This window comes from Phaethon aethereus (genome assembly GCF_964289735.1).
Source record: "Phaethon aethereus genome assembly, chromosome: Z".
Taxonomy (NCBI): Eukaryota; Metazoa; Chordata; class Aves; order Phaethontiformes; family Phaethontidae; genus Phaethon; species Phaethon aethereus.
In genome coordinates, this window is record NC_138577.1 from 27,361,067 (window position 1) to 27,383,363 (window position 22,297).

The 22,297-nt window shown below is 41.9% G+C and overlaps 1 protein-coding gene across 1 annotated transcript in view; it reads left to right on the plus strand.

Annotated features, from left to right (window-relative positions):
* Window positions 1-8,089, plus strand: part of HOMER1 (homer scaffold protein 1) — a gene marked incomplete at its 5' end in the record, with an annotated part of 70,532 nt that extends 62,443 nt beyond the window's left edge. Inside the window, 2 exon segments of the mRNA XM_082013281.1 lie at window positions 1,166-1,246; window positions 6,936-8,089. Of these exon segments, the coding sequence (XP_081869407.1) occupies window positions 1,166-1,246; window positions 6,936-7,124 (270 nt within the window). The 3' untranslated portion in view covers window positions 7,125-8,089.
* Window positions 8,090-22,297: the final 14,208 nt, after the last annotated feature.

Consider the following 22,297-nt stretch of genomic DNA (forward strand, 5'->3'; position numbering starts at 1 on the left):
ATGATATTTTTTGTGCCATCTGCCTTGGGCTAGAGCAGCAGCAAGAAAAAAGGAATTGGAGTAACACCTGCACTGGCACAGGTCCTAGAGGAAAGCAGCTTTGAGCCACAGAATGATCGAGAATCGCCCCTTTATGGATGGGAAAAAGGAGGTGGAAGGATCTGCGCATGAAGGATTATTTGCCCCTTGTAAGACCAGATCCCTTGAGCTCTCCGTGACAGACGCAGTGGGCATTGATGTGCGTGTTCAGAGGGGCAGCGTGTCTTGCAGGGTTTTGCCTCCAGCGCGGCAGTTGTTAGGTGTTTCCAAGGAGGATGCAGGAGAGGCACAGTAGTTACAGAATACCCTTCCAAAATGGAACAAAGCCTTTTCCAAACTCCCTCATACTTAAGGTTAGCCTCAGGTAATGTCTCCTATTTTGGTGCCCATGCACTTTTGAATTATGCTGAGCTGTTGGCTGCAAAGAGATCTTTCTGAAAGGAGTTCTGGGAGGTGAATATGCCCTTCTGGGGAAAAAGTGCTTAACAGTTTTAAGTTTGATACCTTTTAGTTTCATTAACTGTTTCTATTCTTGTAACCTGAAAGTAAGTTAAGAAAAGGTTTCTCTTCTGGTCATTATTTTATCCATATTTGTTATTTTTACACTGTATTACTTTCTTCTTGCTAAATTAAAGGTACCATTTTTTTTAGACTTCCATTGTACAGAAATCAATGGTCAAAGCAGACAACTTTTTGATGCTCAGCCTTGCTGCTAGTGACATAATAAGCAGCTCACAGATGAAAATTGGATTTTTCTCTTGAAAAAATGGAGAAAGATAGAGTCTAATAGAATTTAAAGTATAAAATTGTTTCTCTAATTACAAGGGCCCTTCATTTCCCAGGAAAAAATTCTTTCAGGTCCTTTGTGTGGGAGAGGAAAACTTCAACTTCTATAAAACAAGAGACTCATCTGTACTGTTTATTCACAATGGAATTGCCATTTTGGGACTGTGATCCAGGAGTATTGAGAGCAGGGCTTAAACTTCATGTGCTGTGATGAGCAGTAGCCAACTGCCAGTTTTGGTATCATTGCAATGGCTTGTTCAGAAGAAGTGGTAGCCAGCTTACTTGCACTGAGACCAAGCCCCGTAACCTGTTGCTAGCCAGGCTGTTTCTTCTCCCTTAGGAAATAGAAGGATTGAAACAAGAAATCGACAATGCCAGAGAGCTCCAGGCACAGAGGGATTCTCTGACCCAGAAGTTACAGGTGAGCTATAGTGCATCATCTTAATTGAGAGCGAAGGGACCAATGATCATCAAGTGAGCAGTTCACATCAGCAATTTGTGCTATATTCACTGAAGGTGCCAACTAAGCGTGTAAGTTAGACTGTATTGCAAAGTGATGGGTTGGGATGATCCGTAGGAATTTGTATCAAAATTTCCACTTGCTGTAAGCTCGTATTTTTAGCCGAGGGAACAGACCCAAATTTCATGTACAAGTCCAGAGAGTACTCTCAGGCTAGCAGATGTGCTTCAGTGATACATGTCCTGGGCAATTCTGGTCTCATTTTCGCTGCAGTGTCTTCCCATAGGTCTTGTGTGCCACTGAAACTGTCAGGCTGTGTACCATCAGGTTGGGATGAGTTTGTATTCAGCTTTTAATCGTGCCCTGAGAAAGTAAAGGTTAAAGCGTTCTTGTGTAGTATCGACTTTAAAAACACACTTTGACATTTTCTTGGAATTATTTAGAATCGTGTTTTTATTGGTTTTTCTGGGTTGTTTCTTTACTGTGTGTAAAGTCGAAGACCTCAGCCTGCTGGAATTGGTGTGCCCTCAGTATACCTTCCCTTGCCTCTTCTAAGCTCCTGTCCTTCTGTCGCTTGGCTGACGGGCTAGCACATACGCACCTCCCTTGTGAAGCCTGCCTTCTGAATGAGGCTGACCCAAATCTTAGGTGGGTTAAACTCTGAATTCAGACTTCAGACTTTCGATAGGACTGGAAACTCAGGCATTAAACAGCTCCAAATCCGAAGTGCTCAAAGGTGACCTTTGCTGTTCTGTGGTTTGACCTAAATCATGCTGAAAGCAAGCCCCATCAGACTAGTCACAGCTTAAAAATCATTAAGCGGGTATTCTTTGAAATGCATTACATGAATTGGAACTTCTTTGAATCTCATTTTAACCTACAGAATAAGCCACATAAGAACAAAAGGAGTTTATTAATTTTCCCCCATTCTTAAGTCAAATTATTTGGAAAAAGTGTGTTGTTACATTAAATAATCTCTAAAGATTGTTTTGATTGTTTTGAATACACCTGAGTTTGCCCGTTCCCATATTAAAAAAATTGTTGATGGCTTTAGGCTAAAAATGGGACTTTTCAGCTTAAAAGGAGCTTATCTGAGAGACTCAAAAGGGAGGTTATAATGAAGTTGGAAGTTGTTCTAGCAATAGCATGTGCAATAATTTCAGTGTAAGATCATATGAAAAGTAATAATGAACCAAGAATCAGCTATCTTAGCAAGCAGAATTATGACAGACTAGTAAGAGATGAAAGATTAGAAAATGCTAAGTTTTTATTAAAATTTGTACTTTATAAAGTAAGTAGCTTCCTTTTGGTATATTTGTATCTTTAGTAACCAAATGGATATATTGTGTATATATGTGCATATGTCATGTTGTAGGCGATCAGTTTCTGAAAATAGTCCTACATGGTTCTATGCAAGTAAATTTAAAGCTCACTTAGGATCTGAGTTAAAAGTTGCCTTTCTTAAGCTTAAAGCTTAATACTGATCTGAAGCAGCCCATCTAAAAGTTTTTGAGTCTTTGCTTTGCTATAATTGTCCTGCTTTGTCCTTCTCTGAGGCACTTCACCCTACATCTGTGACATCAGTGAAATGGTGTTTTCTTCTGTAGCTCCAGACTAACTGTCTCACATCTGTTTCACTTAGTTGACTCATCATCTGTTTTCAGGGTGATTGTCTCCAGGGTCCGTATCTGTTAGTCTCACTCTTTTTTCTTCTGCTTTATTTTTCCCCTCTTGTTCTTGCAAATGGATTATGTAACTCTAAAATATTTTGGAATCTAGCCTGTATGAAAAATGCTATACAAAGAAATTACTATTTCAAGGTGCATTGCATTTCTGACACACTCATGTCAGGGAATGAATTAGAAATCCATCATTGGCAAATTCCAGTGAAGAGCAATGTATTATCACTGTGAAGGGTAAGTATTGGGGCCCTTGTTACTTAATAATTTCCTTAGCAATGTAGAGAAGACATATTAATGAGTCATGATCAATGTGACTCTCACAGTAAGTCAGGATATCTTCATTACTGTGGCTGATTCCTAAATATAGCTGTTGTGTATGGTTTGAATATTTTATTCAGATCCTTGCACTGACTTCCACAAAATGTTATTACAGTGCAAACAACAAAAATAACTTGTTAGTTATTTATTTATTTTCTAAAAGAAAACAATTTTGAGAGCAAAAGAAAAAGAAATTATTTTGTCTGCTGTAAGAAGAGCTTGAAAAAAGTGTAAAATACACCTTGCAAAGGGCCTGAATGTATTGGAAGAGTCAGTTTATTGTTAAATAAAATTCACTGCAAATAAAGTGAAATGACAGAACTAGGGAAATAGGTTACATTACATGGATACCTCTCCACTTCCCATCAAGAAGCAACAGTTTTCAGGTAGACTGATTTGTAATAAGAAACTGCACATGAGCTGTACGTGAACTTGTAATGCAATACTGTTGCAAAAATCAGTAATACTAATTTAGGGTAAATATATGTAAGGATCAAATGTCAAATTTAGGAAGATGCATTTTCCAGAAATGAAAAGCAACAGCTCCTGGCATATTTCAGTTAGTTCTGCTTCCCATATGTCATTAAATATGTTAAGCATAAGTTAGGGAAAATGAAACAAGAGGAAGTGTGGGAGAAAGTATACCTGAGGAAATGTTTGGGATGCTAAATGTACATTGACTAGGAAAGAGATGTCAAGAATGGGTATGCAAGCTGGAATTTTAAACAAAAGAAGGGACCTTTTCTCTTTTGAAGTGATAGGACAAGAGTAAATGGCCTCAAGTTGCACCCGGGCAGGTTTAGATTGGATATCAGGAAAAATTTCTTTACTGAAATTGTAAAGCATTTCAATGCTTTGCAAAGGGTCAAGCATTGGAACAGCCTGCCCAGGGAAGTGGTGAAGTCACCATCACTGGAGGTGTCCAAAAAATGTGTAGACGTGGCACTTTGGGACATGGTTTAGTGGGCTTGGTGGTGTTGAGTTGATGGTTGGACTTCATGGTCTTAGAGGTCTTTTTCAACCTCAATAATTCTATTCTATGATTCTATGATAGAGGGCAAGGACTAGCAATGCAGAGTTAGCCTCTTGCTGAATATGGATGGAATTTCCTACATTTAACATAAAGCTTTCAGTTTTACCTGGGTGCTCCCACCCTAGCAGCTCACAGCAGAACAACTCCTCAGTTTAAGAGCATCTGAAGAGGGCCTGGAAGATGATCTTCAGTGTTAGATACAGGCCAATGTTCTTCAGGCCCAGATGTCATGAAGTAAAACCGTATATATATCCATGGATTTGTTCTAAAGTGGTCCCTTTCATCACCAGCTTGCCTACTTAGAGAAATTAATTATCTCTGGGGTAAGAGCATTGGCAAGGAGACTTCCTAGAGCACACACATTTGGTGAGTAGAAGAGGAACAGTGACAGGAGAAGCACAACATGTGAGTAAACAGGGAAAAACAGCAATTGCTTTTGTGTAAGCTAAAAAAAGGGCTGTGTCATTCCTGCAGAACTGAGAGAACCTTGAATTTCCCTTCTTGCCCTATAGTGCTGTAGTCCTCTAGTCCATATAGTCACTTGGCTCCAGAAGGTCTTGAATGTGTGCAGTCACTACACCAGGTAGTGCTTGTCAGTACTCAGTTTGGAGGGCAGGAGTGGGCTCGATGGAGAGCTTTCAGGGGGGATGGCTGAGTTATAGTCAGTCAGCTTGTTTGTTTATAGCAGCAGTGGGGTAGCTAATCACTACATAAGCCTACATGTATTTTAATTTGTATTGTTTCTACCAATACTCTTTTTGGCTAGCTTGCTTTAGTGCTTTGGCAACTATATTGTTCAGTGTTAAACAGATTAAACTAATTCTCCTCTTGGTCCTAGCAGCAAGGGGTAATTCCTGCTCTCAGCTGTGCTGTACAGGACCAATGCCCAAAAGCCTGTAATTTTTAACCTGCCCAGGTACAAACAAGAAGTAAAGGAAGCATTCCAGTTCTGCTGGGACCTAACCCTTGGCTGCACAAGCAGCCACAGTTATGAGGAGATCAGGTTCCCGAGGCTCTACCTTCTCCACCTGCACCACTGCTGGGGTTCCCAGCGCTCTCCCCAGCTGCGGAGGCTGGGAGCCAACACTGGGCACTGGCCTCGGCACCCCATCCCTCCTCTGGCCGGGGATGCAGCGGCCGATTGGCGCTGCCATCAGACCCCTCAGGGGCGGAAGCTGTCTTGGGCCACGGACTTTGACGCAAGTCTGCCATTTTACACCCGTCACTCTTGGCCGCCCAAATACATGTTCTGTGTGGGCCGGGCTGTTTCTTAACAGTTAGCTGAGATCTCTCCATTGCAAACATGAATGTATTTATTAGCTTTGGGGGAGACAAGAATTATAACAAAAACAGTGGGAGAGCGGGAAGGAAGGAAGAGGAGTCGCTTGTGGCAGTGACTGCTGCCAAATCGCCCTCCCCATGGCTATGTGAAACCGGTTGTTGTAAAGTCTCAGAGCAGGCCTGTTAAAAGCTGTGTGCCACAAAGCCTCTGTAAAGGGAAGCGGTGTTGAAAAAATGTTTAATGTATGTAAATACGAATTCACTACGCACTTTTCCAGAGAATGGCCGCACAGGGTGCATGCTGTACTAAATACGCTCTCCCTGTGCTGCCTTTGAAAGTGCTTTTCTTAACTGAAGTGACAAAATTTAGCATGAATTTGCAAGACCTGCAATGAATGCGACACGTAACGACGTGCTGTTCCAGACCTACGTGACGGCTGCGTTAGTACCTTGGTAGAAGAGAGGGCACCCGGAGCGCACCGGGGCGAGCCGCCATGGCCCCCCTCCCCGTCAGGCGCCAGGCAGAGCTGTGAGGGGCCTCAGCGCACTGGCACGAGGCCGCTTCTCTTTCTGGTGCCTGAGAGCTGAACCTGCGCAGGGTCGGTCTCCGCAGCCGCGTGTGCCGTGCTGCCGCTTCGTCTTCCCACCCGCTGCAGGGGACGGCTCGTCCGCACGGGCCGCTGGCTCATGCGCTTTCCCTGCTCAGAGCTTGCCGGCGGGCGCGCCGGGCACCGTGCAGCGAGGCAAGGTGTTTAGCTCGTGCTTGGGGGTCTAAGTTTGTTACGGTCAATGTCACCTTGACACCAGTCTTGCTAGTATGTGTGTCTGTCTTGATTTTCAGGGTGAAAAGGCCTGTAAGGTGGGGCAGGATAAGGTAGTTCTCCTCCATCCATAAAGCAGTGTTCTGGATGAGTTTCTGTATGAGATCATTTAATGGCGACGGTGTCCTTGAGCAATTCGTGCAGCCTAAATCAGGGAATAATTAAACTTAGGTGAACCTTTGAGAAGCTGTTTTCAGTAGGTGGCACATTTCTGAGTGATAGAAGCAATAACCTACCTGAAGAAGTGTATCACGTCTGTTGTTCGCTGACTCAATTTTATACCTCTCCAAAAGTTTCTGTTCTTCAGATGAATTACTGAAAAAATGAAGGAAGTGGTGAGGCGTACACAATGGTAATAACAATTTGGGTTCTGGTTTTGGCTTCGTGGAAACTGTAAAGCATCACAAACTGTTTTAAAAACCAGTTGACAAAAATAGCACACAAATGCCAGCAGGAGGTTAGACTGCTTTCTGTTTGCAGACAACGCATTAACATGTTATGTATTTTCTCTGAAGGAAGTAGAAATTCGAAACAAAGACCTGGAAGGCCAGCTGTCTGATCTAGAGCAACGTCTGGAGAAAAGTCAGAATGAGCAAGAAGCTTTTCGCAATAACTTGAAGACACTTTTAGAAATTCTTGATGGAAAAATATTTGAACTAACAGAGTTACGAGATAACTTGGCCAAGCTAATAGAATGCAGCTAAAGAAAATGGGATTTCAGTGCCAATCAGCTTAAAGATGCACTGTCTCTCTTCATAGGACTGTGTTGGGCTCTGCATCAAAGTTGCACAAAATTAGAAAACGCTCCTCTGAGAGGGCTTGTTTTAAATTTGAGTCATATTTCAATGTAAAATTCAGAACTCAGCTTGTAGCTAGTTGAAGAAAAAAAACAACAAACAAAAAAACTTGAATTACAAATTACCTCCTTGTACATTATTGGCCATAGATAACTTGAAAGATATTAACAGTAATTGAATGCAATCCTTTTCTAATTATCAGTGATGGAAGAATTAGCAGTGTCCCAGGTCACATCCCCTTTTTGTGATAGACACAATATAGGTTATCTGCTGTTTTATTTATTTAAGATATTTAATTGCTGTGTTTTGTGCAAGAACTTAGTGATGACAGCCCTGTGTTTTGTTGTTGTTAATAATTTCTCAGGATACTTTGCACTGTGGAGAAGCAGTGCCATTACCAATTTATTCTTGCGAGGAGTGAGAGAGTTGCATCTTTAATTGAAACAAAGTTATTACAACTGCTTGTATAAAGTTCTTCCTTCTGGGTTTTTTTTTGGTTGGTTGGTTGGTTTTTGATTTTTTTTTTTTATATATATATATATATATACACACACACACACACACTGGAAGATACCGTATTTCTTTATGGAACTTACTCTGGTGTTCTACAATATTGTCCAATGTAAAGTTTACTTTTTCATATGAATTCCGTGTAATTACAGTGAGATACTATCTTCCATTTAACTATATTTTGAAGCCAACCAATGATGGAAGGTGAGTCACCCAGGGAAAAAAAAAAAAGGCAAAAAAACCCTGAGAATTTTAAATGTAAAATTTGACATGCAGAGATAACAAGGAATAGACAGTCAAGCCAGTCATTTGTTTTCTGGCCTTGATACATATATCGAATATGTATGTTCAATTAACTGTTAACCTGTTCTGCAGGAGACTTTTTCAGAATGTCACATGAATTTCAGGTTTTATGAATAATGGCTTATGGGGAGCACTGTTTTATAACAGATTGCATTAAAGGCATAGAGCTATTGCAAGGGGTTACTCGTACACTGACCTTGCCCAGCCAAGAAAGCTGTTTCTGAAAGTTTTGTTGTCATAGCAAATTGAGATGAAGATATGTTTACTCTTTTATGGGTCTTCATATCACATCTTTATTGAAACTTCACCAGGCAATATTCTGAACTGTTAACTAAATGTTTAAAAACAGGAAATTGAATTCAATTATCCTCAGTGAGCAGGTTTTAAAGTTGTTTTGATGTAATTTTAACAGACTTTTGGCAAACACACATTTCTTTATATAATAGGTTTATTTTAAAAAACCCACCTCTTTGAAAGGTAAGCCAAGTGTCACGTGTCTTGCATCAAAGTACGTTCTTGCCATAAATTGCTTGTAATGTTGAAGAGGGCTTTTTTAAAATGTATGAATGAGTGTCAGACTTCAGAGTCGAAAGATGCACGGATCTTTGTTTGCTCCCCAAATTAATTTGAATGTTAAACATGAAAACTAGCTGCTTATTAAATTGGTACAACACAATTTTCTCCACTTAGAGACTGCTATTCAAAACTAGAAAAGATAAGTTTGTTTTCATATGTGTACTGTGTGTATATACCATATAATACACACAGGCTGTCATTTATATTAGAAATACACGCTTTATTTCTAAAATACTGTTTTTTTTCTTTACCAGTGATTTATCAGGTCTCCCCTGACTAGTCAGGAAATTGGTTTAGGTCAAATGCTAAACCATCATGTATTATACTGTATGTAATGTACACAATGTTTAAGTTTTCTCCATATTTTTAGGGTATTTTCTCACCTATTTTATTTATTAAAGGGGTGGGGGGAGCTTGGTTCAGTGTGCTGCTGGTTGAAAACTTTGTGGTGAGCTACATGTTTTTCATTCAGTGGATTTTAGACAGTGGTGTGTATATCTTCATCAGGTCCAGATGAGCAGATACAAGTTTTTAATTTATGTGGGGATGTTTCGGCCTGATTCTCCTGTCACTTGAGCTGCTGTAAACCAGATGTGTCCTTGATGTGCTCTCAAGCAACATTCAGTCAGCATAACAGGAGAAGCTGGCCTGTTAATGCTCAGTGGACATAATAAGGATGAAGAACAAAACCACAGAAAGTTGATGATGGAATAAATGTAATATTATTTTTAATGATATTATTATTGACATTTTTAAAGATACTCTGTCATTTACCTGTGGGAAAATAGTGGACAGAAATATTTCCACTTAAATTTTGTGAATATGTGTGGTACATGAGTATTTCTGTGTATACGTACACACACATATGTATATACAGAACATGGAAAAATTTAGATGTGCACATTTTTAATATTTTCCTATTGAAATTAAATTTAAAATTGGAAATTGATATTTGAGAATTTCTTTTCTCATAGAGTAGATACACTTAATTTCTTTTTTTTTTAATAATACAATTACTGAGGGCTGTACCTTTGAATTCCCAAATAGTTGCCAAACGTAAATATGGGATAAGGTGGACATACATGCACATATAAGTATAATCCTATTGCTAAGACTATTTTTAACGTTTATGTACAGTAGGTGAGTGTTTAGAAATTGTGACCTAAAGTTCATACTTAGGTGGCTATACCTACTGTAGCCTTTCCGCTTCTGTTTTGAGATAAAAGTTTGCCTGTTTGAAACATTACTTTCCCAGAGACAGGTATCTCACATTGTGTCTACCTTTCATGAAGCTATGGGAATATGTATACAAGAAAACAGTATTGAGTACTATAGCCTGAAAACACGACCATAAACTTGCACTGGAAGGGAAAGCAGTCACATCGCATATAACTTGTTATATGGCAACTACAGTCTTGTGAAAAAAAAGCAAAAAAAATTACCAAAAAAACTAACAGAAATACCACCCCCCTCCCCCCCCAAAAAAGATAAATCAAAAATACAGTTTTTTATTTTGAAATACACTTGCTGTTCTCTGGAGAATGTACTTTTACTCTTTATTTTTTTCTTAAGTCTTTTTCAAGTATGTCAAGTGATAGCAGCAGCTACCTTAATCCTTCAGGTGCTACTGGATTTTGCATTAGCGTGTTATGTTGTGAAATCCTGACTTTGACATAAAAGATTTTTGTAAGTATATCCCTGTCTGGATAGTTAGTTTTTGGAGTGTCTTGTTCGTAATCCATATGCCTCAATGATCCAGAAACTGCATTTTTCTATGTGGACAAAGTAAAACGTGTCAATTAATCTGTCTGTTACAGACTGGGAATTCCTTTTCCTGGTTAACATATCCAGGAAAGAGGAGAACAAAATGAACTGATAATGCAAAAATGCTGTTATAAGGTCTCTAAGAAAATACATTTTCAGGTAAAATATAAATAAATAAAGGGCTAAACCAGATGGAACACAAAGAAGTATCGTTTAATGCTATTGGTGGAATTCCCAGGACAATCCCTTTAAAGAAAACCCTGCAAGAATGAACAATGCGTCCATTAAAGGTTAATATCTTGGGATGTGTCTTTCCAGTTGTCAGTTGTGAAAAGTTTCTGATTTCTGCTCGTTTTTATACCAGTTAGGTATTAACTTCAGGTTTACCTTCAATAAGAGGCCAAACCTCAATTCACTCTGTCTACGTACTGAAGTGGCTACTGAACAGCGTTCTATGAACATCGCATTCAAAAGTCGAAATCAAAACCTTTTTCAGAAATAACTGCATGGAGAGAGGAATGGAAAATTGTTGTAGATTAATTCTTAATTCTCTGCAGAACTGTCAGTAAAAGAAGCATTTAGTTTGGCTGATTGCAGAAATCTTGGATCTTGAGGCCAAAGATAAATCTGATTAAGGATTAGGTCTGGGTGTCAAAAGACAATTTAAGAAAAAGGGCCATCAAGAAACTCCATCCAAACACGCGTAGTTCAGTCTCAGTGACTGGACGTGCCAGTTAAGTGCACAACTGCACACTGATTTTTTTCAGGAAATTGACCTGACTGGGCAAAGCAATGTTCAAATTGTCTTGTTTACATTTTCTTAGTAATGCTGCGTATGTGCACTACCTCCGAACGGTGCTAAGCAGAGAACATATCACGGAATAACAGATACTTTTTTAAAATCTCTTTTTGCTTAGTAGCGTTGTTCCTTGTTTTACTCCACTTACTTCAGACAAGTAGGATTAATTTTCCCCATTATGTTAAATGTTTGGGAACAATGAACAGAGTTTTGTGTCAGATCCTGGAGTCAATTCAGCTCATGTCTTCTCTTCTGGCCATGCAACGTAGCCAGAAAGCAGGTGCAACTCTTTATATCACAATACCTGCAATACCTCTAGGTACTATAGAGAGAAGTGGGTCTTCACACTATATGGGGTCTCGTAGCTTGCCTGCCACAACCTCTCAGGGACATGTAGCTGCCAGCACTGCCTCTGCGCTGCTGGCAGCTCACCCTAGGACCAAAGAAACACAAGCGTAATTTATACCCACATTCTCCCTCGTTGCCAGGTCTTGCACAAGCAAAGCTGATCTGCAGCGACACATTTGGCAGTTTGTGTCATTTTCAGATACAGGAATGGGAAGGAGGAGTGACCATCAAAGCTGCTTTAGATTTGGGGCAGTGGGAGGGGAACGCAGAGTTGCCAAAAAGGCTCCCTTACATGGAACCCGTAGCTGTAAAACAGGCAAGAGTGGTTTGCCAAGGGACAGAGCACCCGAACTGCCAGCACCGACAAAGTTCCTTAGAAAGGATCTTGCTTTCCATAGGTATTCACACCATGCTAATAGTGAGCACACCTGGCTTGCCCCAAAACTCTGCTCTGATTGCTGTGGGCTTCTCAAGGTGAGCATTAGGTGTGTGTCTCATGAACACAGCCGAAGTTCTGGCAGTCTGCAAACCCCGTGCCCTTTCCGTCTTCTATTGCCACAACTCCAGGGGTTTGGTGTTGGTATTAGTCGTCTGTGGTGGTTGATGACACTCCCTATTTTTTCCTGCCATCACTTCCTATCACCTGTAGTGTAAAGTTCTGAGCTGGGTTTTGGGGCTCTTCTTTCTTTTCTTTTGACTTTGAAGTAGTTTCAGACCCTGCACATCCCTGCTCTGGGGAATCTCATGTGCTCTCATCCGAGTCTCACCTCACTGCATGGATCCAGGAGTGTGTCAGCCGCTTTCACTTCCACTAGATTGAGAATAGCAACCCAGAAGTTTTCTTGGAAGAGAACTTGCATTTCAGTGACTGTGGCAATCCTCGAACAGGAAGAATTTTTTCCCAGTAAATCAAGAAGGAGGCAGAGCCCAGGACCTTTGCAAACAATGCGTGCATCCAGGTGCTACTAAGGGGAGAGGAAAAGCTACACTGACAAGGTATGTTTAAGTATAATCTGCGTGTATGGATTTCCCCCTTTTGAGTTAAATACGGTCATGCAGATATTTGCAAGCTTAAGATTTTCAGAGGGGGAACAAGAGCTTCGAAATTCTCTGAGTCTGGATTGTATTTTTTAAGTGATGATGGAAATTTTCTCTAAACAGAACAAAAGAAATGGGAAGCAAAATGATCTTGTTCTTCCCTGCAAGAGAGACATCTCTTACCTGTGGATGGAAATGTAAAAATGAAACCTACTTTTCTGCATCTGAATATACTGTTATTTTTATAATTCCAGCAGTGTTGTTTCTCAGGAATCTGCAGCAATGGGAGCCAGAAATCTATCGGCGAAAGGCACAGCTCTCTCTTTGGCTTTCACTTAGTGAGAGGAGCCAGGGTAGCAATGTGAGGTTGAGCAGCTCACGTAGTATCTAGTGTGGGCACCCTGCACCGAGTCCCCGCGGCTCAGCCTCACCGCGATGCCCTGCTAGCTGTGTGGAAGCTAGCCCGAACGTGGCTGCACTCGCACTGCTCGCTGCCCCAGACGCAGCCCCAGAGGGTTTGTTGTCCTTTGTTCAGAAGCTGCTGGTTCGAACTGTAGCCTCGCCATTACCGTCGGGCCCTTTTGCTCCAGAGCATTCTGCACATTTGGAGATTTGCTTGCAGGGGGGAAATTTAATTTCTACAGGTCTTAAAGAAGCAGAGTAATGTGCTGGTTTGATACAAGCACCTTTCCCCCACCTCTTTGAAAGAAAAAGAAATCATGAAAGCTTTATTTGTGGTGGTTATTGTTATCATTTGAACCTACAAGTCAAAATTTTTTATCCTATATTTCTCGTATTTTTCCTTTTTCCACCTGTGTTCCTTTCTCCTGCATAATGTGGAGCAGCCAAGCACATGTTTACAATAAATGTAAGAAAGTCCTGAACTGCTTATTGAATGTGATACATATGATATAGACATTGAGATACATAGACATCCAGTGTCCTGCTTGCCGGGCAGGCACATCAGCAACCCAAGCAAAAAAATACATAAAAGGTATCTGTAGGTATGGGGTGCAGTCTGTTGTGCATGAACACCTCTTGGCCTCAGCGAAGGAGTCAGCCAGCCAAAGAAGCCAAGAGCAGAGGCAGTGAGGAAGCATCGGGAGTGTTCTGAACAAGCGTTACTGAAGCATGCCACACGGAAGCGTTTTGACTCAAAACTGGCCAAAACAGAGCGCAACGCAAGTGTTTTCAGAAGACAGGAGTTAGCATGCTCTTTATTGATGATGACTGTGTTGCAGAAATAGAAAATTCCTGTAAGGCGTGTTTAACTCCTCAAGTCAAAATACAGTAATGTGTCAGGATTGGCAGGCTGTTCTCAGAAGAAACTGAGCTGATTCTCCTGCTAAAACAAAAGACATCATATGCCAGGCAGCAAAAATTCCCATCAAGCCAGAGGATTTCTGTCATCCGCTAGCGTAGGAGTCAGATCTTTTTCAAAGGAATTAAAGCAACCTTTGGAAACTTCCCTGGGAGAACCAGTACGAAGGTGAGAGCAGATCTCTCTGCAGCTGCTGCAACGTGCCCGAGTGAGACCGGGAAATCTAGCTACAGGACTTAGAGGCTGCACTGGCAAGACAGGCAGGTAGCAAACTGTGCTGTAGGCTCAAAGGTTTTTAAGGGAATTGTGACAAATTGCAGTAATGAAGCTGTAACAAAGACATAAGTATCTAAAAATAAAATCCAGAAAGGAATTACGGCCTCCCAGAGCGCAGTGGAAGTCAGCCCCATGGCTGAGCACGCAGCCACACCGAACGTGCAATCACCTCTGTAACCCTGGCAGAGAGGAGGGTTTACTTACAGGATAAAAAAGCAGGCAGGTTAACCAGCTATTGAGGCTGGTTTTACAGCTAGGGAGGAGCTGCTAGATGGCTGTGGAGGTCACCAGGACGTTTTAAGTCTCTCTTTCGATGTTGCTGCACCAGAAGAGGGAGCCGCTCCGTGAGAGAGTTGTAAGCTGACATCCATGACTCCCGTAAGCAGAGCTCTGGGTCTTGTGTTGGGTAAAAGCTGGGGCGTAGCTACTTAGAAAAGAGTTAGCTGGTGACAGTGGTGTGTCAAGGCATCAGGCCCTCATCAGCTGGAAGGTCTTGACAGATGCAAGTGAACAAAGTCTAATTAATAGTATTTCAGTATATGAGAATTTTTTTTTAAGGAAACCCCATGACTTGCTATTGCAATGACATGTTGATGGGCTAACACAAAACATCTTCGTGTCCTCTTGGGAAACGGCTAGACTGTGTAAGCTCCAAAAGGAACAGGAGTTAAATTTTGCATTCAGTTGCTTAATCAAGCTGGTACCCACAATACCAAATGCTTTCTTGTTCAAAAGCATCCCTGAAACCTTGAGCATCCACTCAGGACTTCAGCAAAGTTGTGTACCTGGGCCTCAAAAGGCAGGAAGACTTAGATCTGGTGGGCAGCTGATGGCAGAACCCAGGTTTATCCCAGATGGCTGATAGTGCAGTTTTGACAAATGCTGGCTGGGACACAGCGTTTCTGTTTAAAAGTTTCTTACTGCAAAATGAGATTAAAAGTGGAAGACCTGAAGGAGTTTTTTTTCTGTGAAATGGGACGTAGCACTGACTTAGAACTGTAACTGCTTTTGAGTATTTAAATGTGTTTTAGGTGTAATATATGTTAGTTTGTAATCTAAGCAAAGCATGTCCTGGTGGGCAACGTCTGGCTCATGTTCTCCCTGAAAGCATAGCCTGAGTAGACACTTTTTTTTTTTTTTAAAGAAAAGTGACAAACTTAATCTCCTGAACAGAGACTTCCTCTATCAATCAAGCATGGTTAACTAATGCTACCTTTGACTGAGGACAGAATCACAGAATCACAGAATCACTAGGTTGGAAAGGACCTTCAATATTATCAAGTCCAACCATTAATCCAGTGCCACCATGTCCCCTAAACCATGTCCTGCAGCGCCACATCCACACGTTTTTTGAACACTTCCAGAGATGGCGACTCCACCACCTCCCTGGGCAGCCTCTTCAAATGCCTGACCACTCTCTCAGTGAAGAAATTTTTCCTAATATCCAATCTAAACCTCCCCTGGCGCAACTTGAGGCCATTTCCTCTTGTCCTATCGCTAGCTACTTGGGAGAAGAGACCAACACCCTTGTCGCCACAACCCCCTTTCAGGTAGTTGTAGAGAGCGATAAGGTCTCCCCTCAGCCTCCTCTTCTCCAGACTAAACAACCCCAGTTCCCTCAGCCGCTCCTCATAAGACTTGTGCTCCAGACCCCTCGCCATCTTCGTTGCCCTTCTCTGGACACACTCCAGCACCTCAACATCCTTCTTGTAGTGAGGGGCCCAAAACTGAACACAGGATTCGAGGTGCGGCCTCACCAGTGCCGAGTACAGGGGCACAATCACTTCCCTACTCCTGCTGGCCACACTATTCCTGATACAGGCCAGGAAGCTGTTGGCCTTCTTGGCCACCTGGGCACACTGCCAGCTCATGTTCAGCCGGCTGTCAACCAGCACCCCCAGGTCCCTTTCCGCCAGGCTGCTCTCCAGCCACTCCTCCCCAAGCCTGTAGCATTGCATGGGGTTGTTGTGGCCAAAGTGCAGGACCCTGCACTTGGCCTTATTAAACCTCATACAGTTGACCTCTGCCCATCGATCTAGCCTGTCCAGATCCCTCTGCAGAGCCCTCCTACCCTCCAGCAGATCAACACTCCCACCCAACTTGGTGTCATCTGCAAACTTACTGAGGGAGCACTCGATTCCCTCATCCAGATCACCTATAAAGATACTGAACAAGACCGGCCCCAGAACCGAGCCCTGGGGAACACCGCTTGTGACCGGACACCAGCCGGATTTAACACCGTTCACCACAACTCTCCGGGCTCGGCCATCCAGCCAGTTCCTCACCCAGCGAAGAGTAAACCTGTCTAAGCCACGAGCCGCCAGTTTCTCCAGGAGAATGCTGTGGGAGACGCTGTCAAAGGCTTTACTAAAGTCCAGGTAGACAACGTCCACAGTCTTTCCCTCATCCACTAGGCGGGTCACCTGGTCATAGAAGGAGATCAGGTTGGTCAAGCAGGACCTGCCTTTCATGAACCCATGCTGGCTGGGCCTGATCCCTTGGTTGTCCTGCAGGTGACCTGTGAGCACTCTCAAGACCAACCGCTCCACAATCCTCCCCGGTACAGAGGTCAGGCTGACAGGCCTGTAGTTCCCAGGATCCTCCTTCCGGCCTTTCTTGTAGACGGGCGTCACATTGGCAAGCCTCCAGTCTTCTGGGACCTCCCCTGTTAACCAGGACTGCTGATAAATGATGGAGAGTGGCTTGGCAAGCTCCTCCGCCAGCTCTCTCAGTACTCTCGGGTGGATCCCATCAGGCCCCATAGACTTGTGGGTGTCCAGGTGGTTTAGCATGTCCTTGACTGCTTCCTCCTGGATTATGAGGAGTACATTGTGCTCTCCATCCCCGTCTTCCAGCTCAGGGGGCTGAATACCCTGTGGATACCGGGACTGGCTATTAAAGACTGAGGCAAAGAAGGCATTAAGTACCTCAGCCTTGTCCTCGTCCTTGGAGACAATGTTCCCCGCCATATCCAGTAGGGGATGGAGATGCTCCTTGCCTCTCTCTTTGTTGTTAATATATTTGTAAAAACATTTTTTATTATCCTTTACGACTGTGGCCAGACTGAGCTCTAGAGTCTTGCACTCCTCCCATCTTTTGCCAGGATGGGTTAAATGAGAGTAGGCGTGCTCCAAGGTCACTCGCTAGTGTGCGGCTTTTCTTGATCCCGTCTGCTGGCCTTGGGCACTAGAGGAGTGGCCCATGAATGGCCAGACCTCGCAAAGGCCACCAGGCTGACACACCAAGTGCAGTAAAATTTAAAGCTGAGTGACAGAGCAAGGCAGGGCAAGGGATGACAGGACACATAAAATGCTGTTGCAGAGTGGGTGGAAATAATTCGTTCATACAGTGGTAGTGGGCAGGAGAAGCAGCAATGACCTTAGTTTGGTGTTAAGAGAAGCCTTCAACCAGTAGGCGCTGCCGTGGATCATTTAGAGAGGCATCAATAGAAACCTTCAGGAAATTATTACGGGAATGGCACAGGTACACATGCTCCAGCAACAAAAGGATAGGCTGTGTGATTTTTTTAAAATTATTATTAATTTTATTTTTTAGTGCCAATGCAAGACTTTTTTTTTTTTAACATGTCATTAGAAACCAAGAGCAGTGTGCAATAGCTTCTTTGTCAAATTGTTTTTGCAGGACTGTCCACTCCAACAGTCATTTTACTTACAGCGAGTGAGTGGGGGGGAAGGGGAAAGGCCATCATTTTATGATGCTTCCTATGAAGTTGATTCATAAAACATTTGTTCTGTTGTTTAAATGGTGCAGTTAACGTGCATGGCAGGTTGAGCATGCATTGATGATTTTGTATACTAAGAGCTCAGTGACATTCCTGCTGAAATTTAATGGGATTAAAATAAAGTACTGAGGAAGAAAAAGTACAGTTAATACAAATGCTTTGTATGAATTGCATGAGTCTTCAATTTTTCTTATTCTTGTGACTTTTAAACAGTAATATACAGAGGGAATGTGATGCAAATTACAGAAGTTGTTTAAGACAAAAGAATGAAGTAAACAGTGAATTTTGTTTGAAAGACCATGAATAGCAATATGGGGCATAGTGAGACGTCTCAGAGGAGCCAAGTCTACAACCTTCCATGGTGAAGAGTGAAAAGGTGGTAATGCAGGAAGTCTGTCTGCGTCACAAGCGTCTCCAACAAGCACCCCACAGCACACAAACATGGCAGGAACAAAGGGGTAAGGCAGCAGATACAGGGAGTAATCTTGAATGTAATTTTTATTCTGGTGTGGTTTATTTTTTCCCTCAGAGTTTTGGTTGGTTAATGAGGAGAGCGTGAACCCCAGCACTAATGCAGACAGGCAGCAGCTGTTAACAGCACAAATAAGAATTTCACTGTTTTTATCCACCACCCGAAGGGCTGTTGAGGCAACGTTTCAAGGGAGACGTGCTGCCTTTGAGCTGATGAAAGTCTGGACAGCCAGCATGGTGGTGGTGAAGATTTGCATGAAGTTTAGAGAAAGGGCAAAGGGGAAAAGGCAGGAAGGCACCTCTGTGTGAACAAGTCGGGTCTGCCGTTCTGCAGGATGGAGCTGGACGGGAACTGGCAGCGCGTCGGTGAGCGAGGCAGGTTCTGTGGCCAGGCTGATACAGCTTCCTGGTAAAACCTGTGCAATCGTTTTCCGCTGTCGTGCAGTTTGTGTCAGCAAAGTGATGCTCGTAACACTTAAATGGCTGACCGCGGTACACCTAAATTTACAGAGGCTATTTTAGCGTTAGGTTAATTACATCCCTCCCTCCTAGAAGGTAAAAACACAGTGGCAAAACTCTATAGCACTGGCCCTGGTAAGTGATCTGTGACAGGAGCGTAAAGCGGGGGCTTCGGTGGTGGCGGTGACACGCTGGTGGTGTGTAATCCCTGCCGCCAGGATTCAGAGATCCCGCAAAAGTCCAGGATCCGTGTAAGCTCCCTCCTAAGGCAGGAAGGATAAAGCCCATGAAATGCGCTTCACCCTGCGATGGGAAGCAGCAGGAAGAACTGCTGAGAACAGGAACAGTTCATATGTTTTGGGAAAAGAGATCTGACAAACTCACTTTCCATTTTAACTTCTCTCTTCTCCCCATCTCCTCTGCTGAGTATTAAACAGTGTAACAGAAACAAACCCTACATACAGCAATGATTTCTGTGAGAAAGAGCTGTTTTATTTCTACAGCTTTGAGGACTGTGGCCCAGGGAATACTTATTTACAATGTACCTTTCCTTTACATCTGACATGTAACAAACACGCAAAAAAAAAAAAAAAGAAAGAAAAAAAAAAGATGGTTCTACCCATCCTCTATGTGTTGTACAAACATTTAGGCCTTACTCCGAGTAGCGTACCACTGCCTTCCAAGTGTGCCTACAGATACATTCACTGATCTGCAATTCTGATGCATGCATTAAATATACTTCCAACCTGTAGGAATACCCACAAGAGTCACAAAAAAGCAGCTACTTATTTACCGAAGCTGATGCCAAAGTGGACACCAGCAGACGGTAGCAAATACTCAAAGCAGAAGTCTGTCCTGCGGAGCAGAGCGTGTGATGGCACCCACACCACGGTCACCGCTGCCGCGGGCACGGTGAGAGCACTGGGAACAGACCTCGGCCACAGATAACAACCCTCCTCTTTCGTACGAAAAAAGAACTTGCTTTTCAAAACACATTTCCTACTTGTTCTACAGGTTCTGCCACAACCCAAAATGAACAGAGTATGCCTTTATCACCACAAGTGAGAAACACCACTAGAAAACCCGAGCCAGACAGGCCTCGGATTTCAGTTAACACACGGTGCAGTGTAGATTTGTACTGCAAATGCAACCTTTGTTTCACTCTGCTATTGGAAATGTCATACCTTCTTCTTGTTGTCTCAGGACTATAATTGCACTAAAAAGTTCCTGTTCCAGAAATACACAGAGTATTTTTTTTTCTTACGTTAAGGGACCAGCTGGGCATAGAACCTGCCCGCACTGACTTGCCTGCACTGTAGTTCTTGTACCAGAAACGCAGGACTAAAAGGAAAAAGATACATAATACAAACATATCTCTTTTGTACAATTTATGGCTAGATTAAACACAAAATGGCTACTGGGAAAAAAAACACAAACCAAAACCCCCAAAAAACCAAACAGCTGGCAACTCTAATCTGGGACGTGACCAGTTTGTCTCTTTTGGGGTATTTCCTCTCCCCTAGAAAAAAAAGAAAAGCTTAAACTCTTCAAAACACTCATAAATGTACTTCTAAAGTATCCAACTTCTTAATACACAATCTAATTTGCTTTTGAAGTACTATATTGTACATAAACCAAAGAGTAAATAGCGGCGAGAAGTCACATGGTTTTGATTTGAGCTTTTCCTCTATTGTTACTTGTCTTTTGAAGGGATTGCAGGTGGAGGCTTGCTCTCCCCATGTAATGGCACTGCCACTAGCTAGCTCTAAAAGGGTAGGAGAGTATAATAAGGGAGCGAAGCGCTTAATATGGCTGGGTTTGAACTTTTAAACCTTTTTCATAGAGTGCTTTTTGTTTTCCAATTTGAAGGATGGAAAGTGTATGTGATTTGTGTTTGTGAACAACTATCCTGCATTATTTACGAGAAAGATTCTTCTATAGCACGTAAGCTGTTTATGTGACTTCATTTACAAAGATGTTACCTAAATATAATTACTCCCTGCTGAAACACAGCTTAGGCACAACCATCTGCCATTAAGCAATGATGGGCAGCTTGAGGAGTTAAAAGAGTAACAATGGAAACCTTAATGAACTAGATAGGAATTCTTTTTTTGTGTGAATCAAACTGTGCTAAAAATATTTTTTTTAATGTTGGTACATATTCAAAGTTAAAACCAGACAGTGGTCAAATAAATATCCTTTAATAAAGAAAAAAGGAATCATTTTAAAGCACCAAAACTGTGAGTATGATGTTACATCGCATGTACAAGAAGGTGAGTGCAGTACTTTGTGTACAGGTTTAAATTTCTGAGTCATGATAATAAAAAACATGAAATACATAGCAATAAACTTGCGGAAAAGCTGCACTAGAGAAAAAAAGAGCAAAAAGCAGACAGTTAAAACTTTTTTTAGTTTTTACATATTGCTAGAAATGTTTGTTTAGGTTTTTTACCATTTTTTTAAACATACTTGTTGCTTAATACTTTATAACATTGAGCATTTTCAGGCATAGTAAATTTGCAGAGTTGTTTACAATTAAATATGCATTTAATATGTCCTTTTGAATACAATGGAGTTAAAGAACTTTCTTAAAGCCAAGCACAATGTGCTAGTAGTTTAAGTCTACTGATAATATTGCACAAAGCTAGTGAATGGCAAATTTGTTTTCTTTTGATTATTTACTTATTCAACAGGCTTAACAAAGAAGTTAGATTCATTAAACTTCACTGGCTTCATTCATGCAAGACAACCTGCAGCCATCTGTATTTCTGATGATGTATTTGTATATATTTAATACGAAATTCAAAACATAGAGCAACCACAGTAACACACTGGGAGATGTTAAGTGAGTACCCCAATCCCGAACACTTATTTCTCAATTCAGAAATCAAAAATATGTTTCTAAATCCAAAAATCAAGCCAGTCTACGGCAAACTAATCATGAAGTAGATGACAGTCTCTGGAATAAAATCTCTGCAGAGTTTGGACTATGCTCACCAAGGTGGCCATCATCCTTTTCACTTGTTCCAAATGGACACACTACTGGTTAATTAGCCTTAGACATCAGCTTTAAATAATACTCTACATTAATATTAGAAACTCAGCAGGGTAAAATTTGTTGCATGGTCATTTTCCATAGTAGAGCTACATCACAGCGTTCACATTTGAGAATGGAAAGATGACCTTTTCTGTCAAATTCTGCAGCTCTGGGCCACAGAATATAGAAGACCTGAATCACAATAAAAATACATAAATGTCAGGTTGCAGGTTCACCACAGTCGGAGCTGGGAGTTTTGGATTAATTGTTAAACTGAATGGGAAGTGCAAAGAACTGTATATACAGCACACCCCCCCCCCCCCCCCAAATACATTGGCATGCCCACCCACCCTTGACCCTCCTAAAAATTCTTATTTTAAGTAGTTATGTATTAGGCAGCAATTAAATATAAATTCATTTTGTAGGAAAAAATTAA